This window comes from Gossypium hirsutum, chromosome A13, assembly GCF_007990345.1.
Source record: "Gossypium hirsutum isolate 1008001.06 chromosome A13, Gossypium_hirsutum_v2.1, whole genome shotgun sequence".
Lineage (NCBI taxonomy): Eukaryota > Viridiplantae > Streptophyta > Magnoliopsida > Malvales > Malvaceae > Gossypium > Gossypium hirsutum.
In genome coordinates this window covers 105,909,615-105,928,645 of record NC_053436.1, presented here as the reverse complement: position 1 = coordinate 105,928,645, position 19,031 = coordinate 105,909,615, and the positions used below count along the sequence as shown (strand labels likewise).

At 32.6% G+C, this 19,031-nt stretch overlaps 2 protein-coding genes across 4 annotated transcripts; both read left to right on the top strand.

The window, feature by feature from the left end:
• Nucleotides 1–7,985: 7,985 nt before the first annotated feature.
• Nucleotides 7,986–10,176, top strand: LOC107893445 (uncharacterized). Of its 2 annotated transcripts, none has more exons than XM_041085592.1 (6): nucleotides 7,986–8,156; nucleotides 8,335–8,412; nucleotides 9,240–9,457; nucleotides 9,545–9,632; nucleotides 9,773–9,851; nucleotides 9,945–10,176. In XM_041085592.1, exons 2-6 carry the CDS (start codon nucleotides 8,357–8,359, stop codon nucleotides 9,996–9,998), a joined length of 495 nt encoding a protein of 164 aa, XP_040941526.1. In that variant the 5' UTR covers nucleotides 7,986–8,156; nucleotides 8,335–8,356; the 3' UTR covers nucleotides 9,999–10,176. The 2 variants fall into 2 exon arrangements, with proteins under 2 accessions (XP_040941526.1, XP_040941525.1); XM_041085591.1 differs by having other exon boundaries at nucleotides 8,305–8,412.
• A 3,676-nt stretch (nucleotides 10,177–13,852) lies between these two features.
• LOC107893447 (EIN3-binding F-box protein 1) lies at nucleotides 13,853–17,751 on the top strand. 2 transcript variants are annotated; one of them, XR_005907862.1, is made up of 3 exons: nucleotides 13,882–14,283; nucleotides 15,151–17,102; nucleotides 17,190–17,751. XR_005907862.1 is itself a non-coding variant. In XM_016818435.2 (2 exons), exons 1-2 carry the CDS (start codon nucleotides 14,259–14,261, stop codon nucleotides 17,043–17,045), a joined length of 1,920 nt encoding a protein of 639 aa, XP_016673924.2. In that variant the 5' UTR covers nucleotides 13,853–14,258; the 3' UTR covers nucleotides 17,046–17,751. The 2 variants fall into 2 exon arrangements, 1 of the variants encoding a protein (XP_016673924.2); XM_016818435.2 differs by having other exon boundaries at nucleotides 13,853–14,283; nucleotides 15,151–17,751.
• Nucleotides 17,752–19,031: the final 1,280 nt, after the last annotated feature.

Sequence of the window (19,031 nt, the reverse complement as noted above, 5' to 3'; positions counted from 1 at the left end):
AGATGGTTGGAATTGCTTAAAGATTATGAGTTAGTGATTGATTATCACCCAGGTAAGGCAAATGTAGTTGCTGACGCTTTAAGCAGGAAACTTTTATTTACATTGCGAGCTTTGAATACCAATTTAGCCATGTTAGATGATGGTTCTATTTTAGCTGAATTTAGAGCTAAACCGGTATTTCTTGAAGAGATTTGTAAAGCTCAGAAAGATGATAATGAGTTACAAGCTAAAAGAGTTCAATGTGAGTCAGGCATAGAATCAGATTTCTGGATTGGTTCTGATGGTTGTTTGATATTTAGAGACAGAATTTGTGTACCAAAGAATGATGAGCTTATTCGAAAGATTTTACAGGAAGCACATAGCAGTTCTTTATTTATTCATCCAGGCAGTACAAAAATGTATAATGATTTGAAGAAATTGTATTGGTGGGTAGGAATGAAAAGAGATATTTCAGAGTTTGTTTCTAGATGCTTGATTTGTCAACAGGTAAAGGCCGAACATCAAGTACCCTCAGGATTATTGCAACCTGTGCTAGTTCCGGAATGGAAATGGGACAGAGTTACTATGGATTTTGTGACAGGATTGCCGTTAACACTGAAAAAGAAAGATGCAGTATGGGTTGTGATTGATAAGCTAACTAAGTCAGCTCATTTTATCCCAATCCGTATGGATTATTCACTTGACAAGTTGGCCGAGTTATACATTTCAGAGATAGTTAGACTACATGGAGTGCCATTATCGATCATTTCAGACAGAGATCCAAGATTTACTTCACGGTTCTGGAAGAAGTTACAAGAGGCTTTAGGTACGAAGTTGAGTTTTAGTACGGCTTTTCACCCTCAGACCGATGGTCAGTCAGAGAGAGTTATTCAGGTACTTGAAGATATGCTTAGATGTTGTGTATTAGAATTTCAAGATAGTAGGGAAAAATACTTACCATTGGTAGAGTTTGCCTACAATAATAGTTATCAGTCAAGTTTGAAGATGGCACCTTATGAAGCTTTGTATGGACGTAAATGCCGCACACCTTTATATTGGACAGAGCTTAAAGAAAGCCAGATTTACGGGGTTGATCTAGTTAAAGAAACAGAAGAAAAAGTGAAAGTTATCAGAAATTGTTTAAAAGCAGCTTCAGACAGGCAGAAGTCGTATGCAGATTTAAAAAGAAAATAGATCGAATATCAAGTTGGTGACAAAGTTTTTTTGAAAGTATCCCCGTGGAAAAAAGTTCTCAGATTTGGCAAGAAAGGCAAACTAAGTCCACGTTTTATTGGACCGTTTGTAGTGATTGAGAGAGTCGGACCATTAGCATATCGGTTAGCTTTGCCGATTGAGTTAGAGAAGATTCATAATGTATTTCATGTGTCTATGCTACGTCATTATCGTTCAGATCCGTCACATGTGATTTCTCAGACAGAGGTTGAGATTCAGCCAGACATGACTTACGATGAAGAACCGGTAAAGATTCTAGCTCGAGAGGTAAAGCAATTAAGGAACAAAAGTATTGTACTTGTGAAAGTACTATGGAATAGACATGGGGAAGACGAGGCTACATGGGAACCCGAAGAGGCTATGCGAAAACAGTACCCATATCTCTTCACAGGTATGATTTTCGGGACGAAAATCCCTAAAGGGGGGGAGAAATGTAACATTCCGAAATAGGGCCTAAACGGAACAGTGGTTGCGAAACCACAAATCCGAGGTATAAAAAAATTTATTTTATTATTATTTTGAGGTTCATGGTATGATTACATGATTGTGCGAAAATTTCGTGATAAAATTCTATGCATAAAGTGCTTAAGTTGAGGTTAGGGACTAAATCGAATAATTTGCAAAACTTGCATTCTAGAAGTTTTTAGTATGAAATTATTTTGGAATATTAATTAGGAGATCTTAAATGGTAATTTGACCAATTTTAAGTTCAGGGACAAAATTAGGACATGGAAGGAATTTTTGAAAGTTTAGTAAGGAGGGGTATTTTGGTCATTTGGTTATTAACATTAATAAAAAGGTAAAAAGATGATAAAATTGTATCATCTTCTTCAAGTTACCAGCCGAACCTTACCTCTCTCCATAGCTGGGGTTTCTTCAACTTTCAAGCTTTATAGTAAGTGATTCCAAGCCCCGTTTTTAATGATCTTTACGTTTTTTAAGTCCCGGTAGCTCGATAAAGCTTATGCTAGCAATAATTTAAGTTAGGAATCAAATTTGGAAAAATACCCATAGGTGAAATTTGTGTATTTTGATGTTTTATGATGGAATATGAGGCTTTAAATTATGTTAGACAACTTGTGCTACTTGGTTTTAAGTGAAAACGAGTAAAAAGGCTTAATCGGTAAAAATACCTAATAGTCATAAGTACATGTTAGTGTGTGAATTTGATGTTGTCATAGAAGGGAAAAATGATCAGTATGTCATAAAACATAAGAAAATAGGATGAAGTTTAATTTACGAGCCTTGGGGAAAAAGTGCAAATATGTGAAAGTTTAGGGGCAAAAATGTGATTTTGCCAAAGTTTGAGTAAATGGTTGTTTTGATAAATGTTGATATTAAATAAGCTAAATTTGCTATTATAGATCAAGAAGAGCAAAATTCGGGAGTAGATCGGGGAAAAGAAAAAGTAAAGGACTAAATTGTAAACTTTAGTCACATTTTGTATCAAGGTAAGTTTACAGTAAATAAATGCAATATTCTTTTATTTTACATTATTATTGTCAATTTCCAGCATTTATATATTTATGTTATGAAAATATTTAAAGTCGAATTTAAGGTGAAGTGACAGAGGAAAAGTGTTAGAAAGCCCCGGTTGAACCCTAGGAATGTTAGGATATTAGGGTTGACAGAACAGAACAGAAATGAGCCATGTAAGTCCATATTAGAAATATGGCTTTGGAGACAGGATTGAGCCATGTAAGTCCATATTATATATGGCATTGGAGACAGGAATAATTCATGTAAGTCCATGTCAAAGACATGGCATTGGCAGGGTATTGATAGACAGGAATGACCCTAGTATCCTTAGTATTCCGAGTGGTTCAACGGGTCAGAATACGAGTTAAATTACAGTGAATTAACAGCAAAGGAAAAGTAGATTATATTTATGAAAAAGGAAAGGTCAGGTAAGAAAGAAGGTAAGGGAATAAAGAAGAAGATAGAAATTGAGAAGTAAAGAGATTTATGATGTTAGATGATATTATGCATAATTATCCATTATGTTGAATGTTGTGATTTATTTGCATGTAAGCTTACTAAGCCTAGTGCTTAATCTCTTTATTTTCTTCTTCTTATAGTACTTATCTAGCCACTCGGGGATCGAAGGAAACGTCGGAGGCCGATCACACTATCAAAGAAATAACTCGGTATAATTAGACGTTTTGTTTTGTGTATGGCATGTATAGAAACTTAGCTACTTTTGGTATAATATGAACAATGAATTATGTGTAAATACTTGCTAGTGATTAGCTAATAAAAATGGCCGATGATATGCATGTTTATTAATATGTATGATTGAATGGTGATTATCACATGAAAATTATGAAAAATGTGAAAGTAACCTAAAAACAGATTCAAGTAACAGAAATGACGTAACTTTGAAAAATCACTAAAAATTTTAGAAACATATTTTGAAGATGAATAATATATTAAATTAAAGCTTATTATGTCTATTTTCTTATGGAATAAGAAAAACAGGTAAAGGTATTATATTATATGATATATCTGAGTTTTAGTGAAACAGGGTCAGAGCGATTTCTGGATCCCCTGTTTCAACTTTGGCAATTCACCATAAATTGTAAAAAACTAATTAGAAGGTTTACTTTATATGGTTATAATCCTTGTTGAGTCTAGTTTTAAGAGAAACAAACGGCTTAGTGATATGAATTTTGTACGGGAAGAAACATGGTTCGTAGCAAGAAGAGGTTAGTGCAGTCGAGTTTTGAAACAAGGGAAACTTTAACTAATAAACTGTACTAATTGGCCAAGTCAAAAATCTATGAAAAAAATTAGTGGATAGATATATGAGTCTAGTTTCAGGAAAAATTTACGGATCTTAATTTTGAGTTTTGGAACTCAAGATATGAATTTTTAGGCGACTACGACGCAGAATGGCAGCACATTCCGAAAAGCTTAAATAAACAATTTAAAACTATTTAAGTGATAGATTAAGTTTAGTAATGCCTCGTGCTCGATTCTGGCAACAGTCTCGGCTAAGGAGTGTTACAAAAATAACCCAATGCGCCATCATTGTTGGTAATGCAAAGTGGGTAATCCCACATTGGTTGAAGAATGACTTCTAAGAGGGTTTAAATATAGTCTTGCATTTTATCTTCATTTAGCAATTAAGGGCTAAAGGCTTAACATACGCTTGTCGTTGTCGTTACTTAACCCAATTCGTGTTTGTATATATGACATATACCACGCGTGTGTTTTTTTGAATAAAAATTTTGTTCCCTTTATTAGAAATCTTCTAACTGTTGCAAAGTATTTTCAATTGATAAAAATATTCTGCTATTTTTGAAAACTGACACTACCATTTTATCATTTAATCCCTTCAAAAAACAATATAAATAGCAGGTTATTCTTTTCATTTTTCATAGCAACAAGCAAACAACAATCTCTTCTTTGCCTTTCTTAGCTTACCCGTTTTCTGTTCAGAAAATTTTTTCGGTCAAATTTTTTACCAAGTTTTCAACTTTAGTTTCTGGTCTATTTTTTCGAATACTTTTGAGAAGAATAATATCAATTGTATTCCACATTTTTTATTTGGGTGTACAAATATTGAAGTACTATGTTAACCTTAGAGGGTAATGTCCACTACAAGATTAATTTTGTATAATGATTTATTTGGCCTTCCAACTTTATATAAAAAAAGTTATTTTAGCCTTCTGTTTTATTTTTCGCCTCTTTTAGCCATTAAACTCGCATTCTTTGTTAAATCACCCAAAAATGGATGAGAAAGTTAAATGTTCGTTAACTTTGATAATGTGGCATCCACGTGGTGGTACACATATATGCCACATTAGAAATTAATTGTTTTTTAAACAAATTAAAAATATAAAATATATATTTTTAATATTTTTAATAAAACTTTTTTTAAAATTAAAAATTAAAATATTAATTAATTATTGATGTGACATTCATATGATAATCCACGTACATGTCGCATTAACAAAGTTAACTGCCATTTTTCCATCCATTTTAGGGTGATTTGACAAATAATTCAAGTTTAAGAGTTAAAAAATGCGAAAATTTAAATGGAATGCTAAAATGCAATTTTTTTTAAGTTAGAGGCAAAAAAAGTCACTATGCCTTTGTTTTTTTGGCTTAATTCACATTTCGCCATTGAAGTTTACTAATTTTCCCACTTTGGTAGCTAAATTTGTTTTTACACAATTTGGTACCTAAAGTATTGTCCTATTATTGTTTTTAACCCATTTTTTAACCATTTTTTTTTAAAATTAGTGGCCAATCAAATTAGCCTATCTTTGTTTTTTCATTTCATAATATAATTTTAACTTAAATTCATTTTTATTGAAAATAAATATTATATTATCAACTATTAATTTTCTTAAATTCATTTTCTTAGTAACTCTAATGAAAACCACAGAAGACGTAATGAAACCATGGCTTTTTTTGTAGCGCTCTTCTCCCATTTTGATAACAAGGGAAATGAAAATGTCAAAACCCCATATCTAAATTGAAGACAAATTTTAGTCATCGAAGGAAGAACAATTGAAAAAAATTAGGGAAAGGGACCGTAGAAATACTAATAGTGTAAGTGATTGGAAAAATATAAGGATTAACTACTCCAAGACTAGAACCCAACAATTTAGCCAAGTAGACATTATTGAACCAACCTTGACCAATCAAAATAGAGAAAATTCTTAGTCAAATCCTTAATCTAATCTCATTATTGACACACAATTTCCTTTTGATGTTTAAGTCTTTTCCATTCCCTTTATTAGCCCGACCAATAGCTGTCGTGGGTTTACGATGATTGGGGAAGGAAGTAGCAAAAGTGAATGGAGATCCCATTCTAACTAAGGATTCTCCTAGTTCCGGAGGATCCTACTACAGGAAAACTAGGAACGGCGGAGAGCTTTCCTCCCTTTAACTCTTTGGTATTAAGAATGTTGGTTTTAAGAACTAGTGATTGCCCTTCTCCGACCCTTACTACCCAACCTGAAAGCAGACATCAAATGCATTCCACTTATTGAACAAGGTTCTATGGTCGATCCGCGACCTCTGGACACCGAAGGTATATTTGGGGTGATATCGTAGTTCTTACGGGGTGGAGATGATGGGGTTGGTCCATGGATTTTCCTTCCTTTAGCTGCATTTCGCTCAAAGGGTTGAAGGAAGATAGTGCACCAAGTTGTTCGAAAAGGCCAACTTGATCCTCTTCCCCAGGGATCCCAGATAGGGGAACCTAGAGGAGCCACTAACTCCAACTACCATCCATGTAAGATCCAAACAAGATCTGACCAACCGCCCATCCTACATCTTCTACGTTTTTGACAACTGATATTTTTCTTAGTAGAGTCTTTCATTAGCATGTTTTGGTCCTCTTCCCCATTGCTTAGAAAAAGTGAGCCACCGGTTCAGGTACAAGATACTATCATTAACACTTGGACAATTAGACATCCAACCCGTAATCACAACGACCCAATTGCAAGAGCGGAGCTCACCAGTTAAAAATATTTAATTATAACTTTTTGCATTTTTAGAGATTATTTATTTTATAAAAGTTTAAAGTTTATATGTGTAATAAAATATATATTTTTATAAAATACAGGTGGCACGATTTGATTGGTTATCAAATTTTTTAACATTTATTAGAAAAATGGACTAAAAATTATAACGTAACTGAGATTTTAGGTACAGATTGAACTTAAAAAATTAAGTACCAAAATGATAAAACATGTAAATTTTAAAGATTAAATCGTAAATTAAGCCTTATTTTTTTAATAAACTATTTTTTTTAACAATGTCATTATAAGTTCAATCATATCCACTATTTTTGATACAATACTTAAAATTACCCATAACCTAATCCATAACTAAGGGTATAATGTGCTTCAACGCACTCGAACTCATACTTTCCTCTATTAACAGTAATACTCAGACCAATCGAACTAGTAATCAATCAACTTAATAAAATCTCTTATCATACAAATTAATAAAAAATGAATTTAATTGGACCAACATTTACTATGGTCTAAATCCTAATTGTTCTCTCAACCGCACATTTCCGTAAGTGACGTAGGGCCAGTTCTGCATTGCTTTTCAAAAGCACTTCTGGCCAGTTCTGCATTGCATTTCAAAAGCACTTCTGGCTCCAAAAGCACTTTTAGAAGAAAAGCTGTGCAGAACAAGCTGCTATTGGCTGAAATTTTTAGCTTTTCCTCTCCCAAAAGCATTTTTAATGCTTAATTACTTTTTCACCTCTCCAATTACATAGTACTTTCTCTCTTTTTTTATTGGTACTTAATTACAAATGTGTTAAAATTATTAATTAAAAATAAAAAAAAATATTTTTTAAAATACTAATTACAAATATTTAATAGTTATATTTAAATATTTAAAATATAGTTTATATATTCTAATTAAATTTTATAAATAATTAATATTTATTGCTTAAAAATAGTTAAAATTTATATTTTATATATTAAAATATTAACAAGAAGTTATAATAATTTTTTTATATTCTTACTAAAATATAATAATATTAACTAATTAAAATATTATTTAAATGCATATTTGTTACTTTATAATAACATGTCTAAAATTGACATTTTATTTTTCAAAAGTACTTTTTAACAGCAACGTTAAACACTTAAATTTTAAATCAAACTTTTCAAAAACACTTCTCAAAAATATTTTTCACACTACTTTTCAAAAACACTTTTTAAAAGCATTGCCAAACTAGCCCGTAGTCAATGCTTTGCTTTTCCTTTATTTTCTTTCCCCCAAACAAATTTTAATTCAGTAAAAACTTGAAGACAGATTAATTTAGAAAAAAAGAAAAGAAAAGGAAAATAGAAAACAGAGAGAGAAAGGCCCTTTGGTCGAATCAGTGACCGAAGGAAGGCCAAAATCAATCTGTTTCCAGAATCAATAAAATATCCATATCCATTTCTAAATATGCCGTTTTCAAGGTATTCATTTTCATTTTCTTTCATTCCTGGAAAACCCCTTTTCTCTCCTTTGTTTCTTCTTACCAAGAATCGAAGGGGAAACAGTTGGGAAGAAAGGAATTGGAAGGGAAGTTATTAACTTTTTTATTTTTAATTATTGTTCTCTCAGGAATTTTAGTCTTCTCCTTTCTGGAATTAGGGTTTTGCTTTGGGGATTTTAGATGCTATCTTCTGGTTACCTTCCACGTTGGATCTCTGCTCTTTTTGCCTCCATGGGGTCAGTGTTTTTTTCTTCATCTCTTCTTATATTGTTTATTTGAGTTGGATATTTATCACATCAGTCCTCTTACTCTTAGCCTTCTTGGATTATAAGACGGGAGTTTTAATGCTTTGTTTGTGTAGCTTTTTAAGTTTGCTTTTGTTATTCGATTTTGGGTTTTTTTTTTTTTTGGTGCTTACTTGTGTGATCAAAGCTATGAGATGAGATGTATGTGGGGGTTTTCGATTTTGGATCACTCTTTACCTTCCCCTTGGTGGGAACATTCAAGGCTAAGTACAAAGCACTTTTCGGTGCTGCCTAGTTACAATTTTGAGGCAGTTTCTTTTATCTACTATGATTGGATATGGATTTGCAAAATATAGTGGTTAGATATGTACAATATGTCGTGTAGATTCGGCAATATATATTGGTTTGAGGGCTCATAAGGTTTCTGCAATTAAGCTGTAGGTTAAGGGGTTGGACTGGTACTTGTGGCTTGCGGTTGCTTTTAGAGCCCAAACAAATTCAATCCTTGACATGCTGGTTCTTGTGGCTTGTGGTTTACTTTTAGTGCCAAAACAAATTTAACCCTTGACATGCTGGTGGTTGTGGCTTGCGGTTGCTTTTAGTGCCAAAACATAGCAACTTTTCTGTAATTGTGTTCAACGTCACACATTTTGAAGCTTCATTTTCTTTGATTATTTCGAACCTCAGTTTCATATGCTTATTTCAGATGTATGGTTGCCAAGTTAATGGCTTTGTTTTCCTTGTACAAGATCCAGCATTGAGTTGTTATAGTTGATTCCAATCATACATGCGATTAATCCTGGTTTTTAACAGAGCAGTGGTTGTCTTGGATGCTTTCAGTCATCTAAGGGTCTAACTACTCAACACTGGAAATTGAAGAGATCTAGCTTTTCTGAAGATTTCTGGAGTAGCAGTGCATGTGAAATCGAAAATAGTCCACTCAAGCCCCAAAGAAGCATTTCATCAATCAGCATATCAAGTCATTCCCTTGACCTTTCTGGCAGCACTAGCTTTCCTTCTGAATTTGTAAATCATGGCAAGTTCATATGTCTTAGACAATCAACCTCTTTTTTTGGTAATCATATCAAAGTAAAATTTCTCAATGGAATTTTTGTATTTGCAGGCCTTCTTCTTTGGAACCAAACAAGGCAACAATGGGTTGGAAATAAAAAGTCTGAGAAGTGGACACAACCTCGAGAATCCATGTTAAGGTTAGAAATTTTCATTGTTTTTCATAATTTTAAAGTAGAGAACAGATTAATTAGGATAAAGAGAATGCAAAAATCCTCTAGAATACCCTGATTGACAAACTTTTTACACGATCTTGTTTTGCATTTCATATTTGTCACAGTTACAGTTGCAATTGGAATGCTGTCGATGATAGTTTGCATGGGAGCACTAAGCCGTTCCCGAAGCCACTTCCACTTTCTGTAAGTTTTTCACTGCCGACCAAACCGTTTCCTGTTAGAAACATCATTTCCGCCTTGTATGGTTCCTCAGGTCTTGTTCGGTTTCACTGACAGGAATTGGTGGATTTTCTAGACGATGTTTGGGAACAAGAGGGCTTATATGACTGAGCAGAATGATGTAAAAAAATAGGGAAACATTTTTCCAGGAATTTATCGAGATCGTCCTGATCCGTTGGATTCTTCCACTGTATATTATTTGTACTATAGTTTACAAATCCTTTTGGATTGAGATGAAAATTTAATATCAATGATCCAAAAGAAAAAAAGGGGATGCAATATTCTAGTATTTCTCTATCAGTTTATTGGACCCTTTTCTCTGTGATTAAAAATACAGTCATTTGTGGATGCATATACATACAGGGAAACAAAAATATTCCATTCTTAAGTTGCAAAAGACTAATCCGATTAGAAGGGGGCCATGCCATAAATATTTGGCCAAACATGACAGTGAAATAGTGTCTCTTTTCTGATATTTCTTGATAACCAGACAACGAGACAGATAGTGATTATCCAACTAAAGCAAATTGACTAATGAATGATGGAACCATGACATGCATATGTTAAATGTTTCAGGATAATATCCTTAAAATATAAGCTTTATTATTGTTGTTGTTGTAACTGATTAGTATTAGTAGTGATGATAATTATGGTTGAAAATAAAACAAACGTGATTCAACATAATGGAATGATTAATGAGTCACTATTTGGAAGCACTCATGGAATTTGACTATAAAGATGGCTTTGGCTTAACACTGAAAACCGGGGGCCGTAGGGACCTACGCCACACCATGCTTTAATGGTAAAAATTTCTTTTGAAACAAATGGTGAGGTTTGCTTTTTTCTCTTTAGACCATATATATCTGTACTGAGGCGGCAACAACCTGTACTTTGAGAAAATTCTGCACTTAATCCTTATATTTTAATTAAATTAATTTTAATCTCTTTATTTTTGAAATTTTAAAATTTTAGTCCTCTTGTAACGATAATTATTAAATTCATTAACTTAAGGTTTGCTATTTCTAAAATCTGATATGACGAACATATTATCATATATGTAATGCTATGTCGGCTAGTTATTTTCACATACTACTCACTAAAAATTCAATTGATGGATTAACAACCGTCATTTGCGTTAAAATTGAAATTTCAAAATTCGAAAAGTATAATGACTTGGAATGATTCAATTGGAGAATAAAGACTAATTCTACAACTGTACACATAGTACAAGACTAGTAATTGAATTTAATCAAACAAATTTAACTGTTGTTGTTTGAGTTAAGACTGAAATTAACTAATTTGAAAAGTACAGTAACTAAATTTGATCAAATTATAGCATAGAGATAGAATTCAACTATACAATTATATATAAGGCCTTCTTTTAGGGGTGAGATTCGTTCGATTTTTTTTTTCATTTTTTGAATTGGTGGGCATAAGAAACCAGTTATTACCAAACCATACTAAACTAGTTCGGTTCGAGTTTGTGGTTGCCATATTATTTTTGGGCTTTGAGCTTTTGGACTTTATTTAGACAAAATTGATCTTTGAATTTGGACTTTTCAACTTTAATTAGATAAAATTATCTTTGTTTTGTGTTTCTTAGACATTATTTGAACATTTCAGTTTTTTTCAATTATTCATAAAATCTCAATAGTATATTTATCTAAAAGATAAATTTTAAAATCTATAATTAAAAATATTTATTAAAAATTTAATTAAATATTAATTTAATAACTCTCAATCTTCGCTGATAATAATCAAATGTTAAATTATTTATATTAAATAATGTGTGACGACAACAAAAAAGCATCCAACTTGAAAATGTTAATAATGATAACCAAAATTTTATAAGTTTTAACAACAATAATAATAGAAAAAGAACATAGTACATAATACATAAAAGAAAAAAAAAGAGATAAACACTTCAATTATAGAAAGTTTTAACAACAACAATAAATTAGCAATAAATTCGTGAGAGACTAAGGTTGAAATTAGATTTAGGGTTTATTTTTCATTTCATTATAGAATTAAGTGTAATAAAAGTATATTTACAATTCAAAAGCAATGAGTTCTGTTTCGGGATTTAAATAGCTTTATATTTGGGATTATATGTTCAAAAAATATTAGAATTTTTTTTTTTTAATTTTAAACATGTTTTGAGACTTTTCGATATCCAATATAATAAACTAAAACCGAATCGAATTGATATAATTTAATACAGTTCAATGACATTGTCTAATTGAAAACGAACTAAATTATAAAAACCCTAATCGAATTAGTATAATTTTTTATGATTAAACTGGCGGCTTATTAGTCATTGAATGATTAGTCCCTTTAGACTTTGATGCCTACGTAAACAATTTTTTACATATATATATACATATAAATGAAAACAAGAGTCTAATAGATAACCCACTAATCTAACGAGGTTGCCACTTAATTCAATTTGTCTAAATTATTAAAATAATTTTATTTAAATAATTTACACAACCATCTTATAAAGTAATTATTTTCGTATTCTATTTAAAAATTTATCAAATCACGTTAAAATAGATGTAAAAGTGAATATTTATTAATTTTGATGACGTGACATCCACGTGGTAGTTAACAATTAATTATTATTATTTAAAATTTAAAGAAAGTAAGTTAAGTCTTGAATTTTGTCAATTTCTTCCACATTGAGGCTTGATTTTTTTTTATTCGAGTTAGATACATATAATATTCCAAGTAATCTGATTCTTCTTTCTCTTGAATGATTAAGCAAATCAAGATTAGATTTATGTTTTTGGGTTTTTCTTTAATAATCTTGTTATAGATTCTGATTATATATGTTCTTTTTGACACAACGCTTATAACTACCCATAGTTTCTCTCTAAACCATAAATAAAAAGATAATGCGTTTCAGTGCACTCAAACCTACGTTATCTTACATTAACAATAATATTTATGTCAATCGGGTTAAGACTCAATCTGTCTACGAAGATAATTAAAATAGGTGATGAATTTACCTAACTTGGGGATGACTTTTATTATACCCTACCAAAACAAAAATAAAAACTTAGCTAAGACAAAAGATTCAAGAAGCTTCCCCCACTCAATTAAATATACCCAAATCACTATAAATTCAATATGCATTCCAATACAATTTCCATTCTTCTTCCTAGCTTAACCGATAATTAATGTTGAAAATTATAACCTATGTTTATATTTCGAAAAGGAAAAAGATTCGAGGGGTGAAGTTAGTTTGGGTCAAGCCAATTTGAATAAGGATTGAGAAAAAAATTGGACTAAATTGAAAATAAATTTAAATTAAGATATTTGAATAATTTATGGAATGTACTTGAAATTAAATCAAAATTTATTTTTATTTAATATATATTTAATTTTATTTTTTATGAATAAAAAATAAATATTTTATATTTAAAACAGTAAAAATAATTTAAAAGTTCTTAAAAAATTATTATTTTTTAGAAATATTTATGGAAAGGATTTTGAAAATTTGTCAAATAATATTTAAAAGGCATAAAATAAAATTTATTTTATTAAAATAAGTCTAAAAAATTAATATGAAGAAATTGAGAATTAAAGCGAATTATGATGAATGATTCAATAAATTTAGAAAACTTGATCGAATCAACACCACCTTGGGTCAATTTTAAATCCGTATTATTATCAGTCAAGGTCATTCAATTTTGAGATTTCAGTTTGTTAGGGTTGATGATTTTAAATTTAAATATTTTAGGTTAAAATTATTTAGGGTTTAATTTACCTACTAAGTTTTTGGGTTAAAATTAGAATTATTGTCACATAGCTAAGTTAAGAGTCGCTTATTCCATTGTTGGATTTTACTGGCAACTTAAAGCTTAGCTTAATCGAGTGTCCAAACAAACACTCACGAGGATAACAAAGCGGGAATCGAAAACCAGCAACGGCAAAAGCGGTTAGCGGTATTGAAATGGTAGGGGGGAGAGAGAAAGAAGAGAGAGAATATCAACAAAGAAACGAAGCCCCAAAAAATTGGGGGGTCAAGTTCATTGCATTTGGGTTCCTTTCATCTCATGTGCATTGTCGCACATACCCTAACCCGTCTCCTCTTCCTAATAAAACCAACCCCCTTACCCCTCCCCTCACTATCTTTCGTTCCTTTTCCTTTTCTTACTTCCTTTATCTCTCCTTTTTTTTTTGCCCTATCTGATAGGGTTTCCACGTCCTTCTACCTTCAATCTTTCTCATGCATTCCTGTTTTCAAGCTACACACGTTGAAGTTTCCGTTTTCTTCCTTGTTGGGTCTCTCTTTTTTGCTCTCTTTGGAGGGTTTTGGGGCGAGGAACGGTGCAGATTTGACCTCCCGGGGTTTTTTGAGTTGTACTCATGTCAAAGCTATTTTCTTTTAGTGGTAACCTCTTCTTGCTAAAATTCAGCTTTTTCTTCTATTTGGGTATCTTTGATTTTCGTTTATGTTGAACTTTGGTTTATGGATCACACCCTTTTTGTTGTGAACAAATTTTAGAAATTTTGGGAGTACATTCGGTAACTTAGTGTACTGATCAAAGATCATGGATGATTAATGGCTTTCACACACACATACATACACACATATTTCAATTTTGGTGTTATCATGTTTTTCAATGGTACTTGGTTTTGAAGTCTTGGTTGTGAGTTACTTGAATTCATGTTGATATAGGGAAATAAATTTAGTTGGTTTTTGTGAAGACTTGGTGGGGCAGTGAAGTAGTCTAGTGGTAGATCAGGTTTCCTTAGAACTTATCTGTTTTTTGTTTCCTTTTTTGTGTGTGTCATTAGTTTTCGGCTCATGGGTTGACCTGTACAAATCTGATATATTGAATAGCTTGATCTTCTAGCGGAGAGCTTGGTTAGTTTTTAGTTGAATCTGTTAGTGGTTTTACTCATCTTTCAACTTGAAAGCTATAGAGGTGTGCTGGTTGTAGATCAGTCTATTTTGAATGACTTGTAATCGTTTGTTCTGAAATATATGGTTCTTTTGGTCTATATCTGAGATGGAATTATGTATTTGTTATGGATTCAGAGCTCCTTCTTGTTCATGGATCTTATCCTTATTGTTTCTTTATATTTGTTGGACATGATATTAGTAGAGATGTGGTTTTTGATAGCTGCATACTGTCAATATCCTTGACAACTTGTATTTAAATGGAAATATCTGTCAAGTTCTTTAATCCGGTTTCCTTATGGTATTTTGCTAGATTGCTTTGTTCTCATAAACCCTTCTGATATTGTTTTTCAGGAAGTGATAATTTTTTCCCCGGGGGGTCAATTTACCCAAACCCCAAGGAGTCAAGTCTCTTTTTCTCCCTTGGACACCATGTGGATGTATATTTTCCTCATCACAAGAGGTCCCGCTTCAGTCCCCCCATTGTTTTCTCTGGAGAAAGGGTTGAGAAGAAGAATCCATCAATTGAGATTCTCCCTGATGAATGCTTATTTGAAATCTTCAGACGGTTACCTGGAGGCCAAGAGAGGAGTTCCTGTGCTTGTGTTTCCAAGCGCTGGCTTACGCTTCTAAGCAACATCCACAGAGATGAAATCAATGATAACAACAAGGGTGGAGTTGTTTCTAAGGTTGAAGATCAAGATGTTGAGGGTGATGGATACCTCTCTAGGGTTTTGGAAGGGAAGAAAGCAACAAATGTTAGACTTGCTGCTATTGCTGTAGGAACTGCAAGCCGTGGAGGATTGGGTAAGCTTTCTATTAGAGGAAGCAACTCGACATGTGGAGTGACTAACGTTGGGCTCAGGGCCATTTCCCGTGGATGCCCTTCTCTAAGGGTTCTTTCGTTGTGGGATTCGTCTTCTGTTGGAGATCAAGGTCTGTGTGAGATTGCTGATGGGTGTCACCAGCTAGAGAAGCTTGACCTTTGCCACTGCCCTGCAATTACTGATAAGTCTTTGCTTGCTGTTGCTAAGGGCTGTCCTAATTTGAAGGATCTGACCATTGAGGGTTGTGCAAACATTGGAAATGAAGGCCTCCAAGCTCTTGCTCGCTGTTGTCCGAATCTAAAGGCTATTTCGATCAAAGACTGTCCCCTTATAAGAGATCAAGGAATTGTGAGCATGTTGTCTTCAGCTTCATTTACCCTCACAAAAATAAAGCTCCAGGCCTTGAATATCACCGATGTCTCTCTTGCTGTTATAGGTCACTATGGCAAGGCTGTGACTGATCTTTCTCTCATTAGTCTTCCAAATGTGAGTGAGAAGGGCTTCTGGGTAATGGGTAATGGTCATGGGCTACAGAAATTGAAATCTTTTGCAGTTACATCCTGCCGTGGTGTAACGGACTTGGGACTTGAAGCTGTCGGAAAGGGTTGCCCAAATTTGAAACAGTTATGCCTCCATAAATGTGCTTTCTTATCTGATAAAGGGTTGGTGTCTTTCGCCAAAACAGCTAGTTCACTAGAGAGCTTGCAACTTGAGGAGTGCCACAGGATCACCCAATTTGGGTTTTTCGGTTCCCTTCTTAACTGTGGTGCAAAGTTGAAGGCTTTTTCTCTCGTGAACTGCTATGGTATAAAGGACCTAAACCTGGGATTGCCTTCTGTATTGCCTTGCAAATCCCTTCGATCACTGTCCATCCGTAACTGCCCTGGTTTTGGTGATGCCAGCTTGGCTGCATTAGGGAAGTTGTGCCCTCAGTTGGAGCATGTAGAGTTGAGCGGGCTTCATGGGATATCAGACGCTGGGTTTCTTCCATTGCTTGAGACTCGTGAGGCAGATTTGGTGAAGGTTAATCTCAGCGGTTGTGTTAATTTAAGTGACAAAGCTGTCTGTATCATGGCTGATTTGCATGGGTGGACTCTAGAAATGCTGAATCTTGAAGGTTGTAAGATCAGCGATGCTAGTTTGGTTGCAATTGCAAAGAACTGTCAGTTACTCAGTGATCTTGATGTCTCCAAATGTGCAATCACTGATTCTGGAATTGCAGCTCTGGCTCGTTCTAATCAGATCAAACTGCAGATCCTTTCTATGTCTGGTTGCTCTAAGGTCTCTGACAAAAGCATGCCTTCACTTCTAAAACTGGGTCAGACCCTGTTGGGGTTAAACCTACAACAATGCAAGGCAATCAGCAGCAGCGCAGTTGACCTACTCGTTGAGCAGCTCTGGAGGTGTGATATCCTTTTCTGAACTAAATTATCAACAAAACAAGGTTTGATCAAATCAAGAAGCCTATAGATACCCTTTGTGAGTAGCAACAGTTTGTTTAATTTTTAGGTGCCTCAGTTGCGAGTCCTCTATTTTCCCGAACTCAGTCCCTTTTCCATTTTCCAGGGAATACGGCTATTCTCCCTTTTTTTTTTTGCAGGTTCCCTTTCATCAAAGACCTGTTACTAGATTTTGAATCCCGATAACGGGTGTTGGTTTCTCGATGGCCGAATTTCCCTGAGAATACAGTTGCCTAGTTCTGGAATTTAGAGTATCTTTCCAGTTTGTTATGGTGTTTTTGCTTAGCCTTTTGGCTAAGCTTTCATTAGTGTCGTAGTTTGTTCATTGTGGGTTTTACCCAGTCTTCCACGTTTTTGAACTCAATGTTCTGCACGTGATGGTTGGGTTTTGGAGTCATTGGTTGCTTTTGGCAGTTCAAAGTTTGGTGACCAGCTTTCATTATGGGTTTTGGCCATGGCAGCAAGGAATTTAGATACTCTGTCATGACAACTCTTGTAGTTGTTTTTTTAATTACCAAAACCCTACTTTTACTGGTTTCATTTGGCTTTGAACTGTTGTAATCTACGACAACCTGTCAACTATAATGAAATGTTAAACCTGGCATTGGAGGTCATCTATGTTTATGTTCCCCATTATGATAAATAAAAATGATCAAACTTTTTATGTATGTAGAAATGATGTGAAGTAGGAATATGATTGTGGTAATGGGAGTTTTGCTGTTGATTTGAGGTGAGGTTGGTATTTGTGGCTGCATTCAACAAAAAATCAAAGGGTTGTCGGGAAGAGCATCAAATGAAAGGTTACTAATAAATTCGTATTTGAAAATCATCTGAATAATCACCAAAATATCCATTATTATATGTGGTAGCATTATCCCCAAAAATACTATTGAGAAAGCAATCAATAATTGCTCTTTGATCACCATCTAGTTTGCCTCACCCTTGAAATTGGGCTTTTTAATTGATATTAATAATTGAATAAATCAACCAAATTAATTGAACAGATCTTCGGTTTTGTTTAATTGATTTTTGTGATTAAAAGAAAAAAATTACAAATTATGAAATTGATTGAATTTGATTATGGTTTGATTATGGTTAGGGCAACGAATTTGACAAAGGAAATGTATTGATGGTTTTTATAAAAAAAAAGGTTAATGAGAAAAAATTATTTGTCTTTTTAATTGAATTTTTTAAACTCTAACTTGTATTTTTTTTATTAAATTATCTCAAAATGAATAGAATAATCTACATTTGTTAATTTTGTTATACTTGTAGATTATCATGTCAATATTTAATTAATTTTTTAAAATTTTAAAAATATAAAATAATATTTTTTATATTGCTTAATAATTTTAACGATTTTAAAATCATGTCAATAGTTTTATAATTTTTTAAATTTTAAAAAATTAATTAAATGTTAACACGTCATTCATGTAACAATCCACGTGTATGTAATGTTAGTAGAGTTAAAAATGATAACATTTTCATCTATTTTAAGGTAAATTGATAAAAAAATGTAAGTTTAATAATTAAAAAATAACGAAAATTTAAATGATTTTTTCTATAAAGTTGGAAGTCAAATAAATTATTATAAAATAAGCATATATTACATTTGATGCTTATTTACAATATTTTATATTTAAAGTTTAACATAAATTTTTTTATTAATTTGAACTAATTAAGTGGATAGTTTGGTTCAGTTATTTAGATATTTAATTATTTGAGTTTTTATTTTGAGAATTGTTGGCAAGTAAATATTTACTATTAAATTCACTGTCCGCATTAAGGGGTAGGCAGGGGGAGTAAAAAGAACTTTAGTCCCTACAAAAGAATTGAAATTTTAAATTAGTATCATGATTAAATTGCACTTCGACTCCTTTAATATGATAAAATTATTTTATAATTCCTTTAAAAACTATAAAATAATATGTTAATACAGTGATAAAAT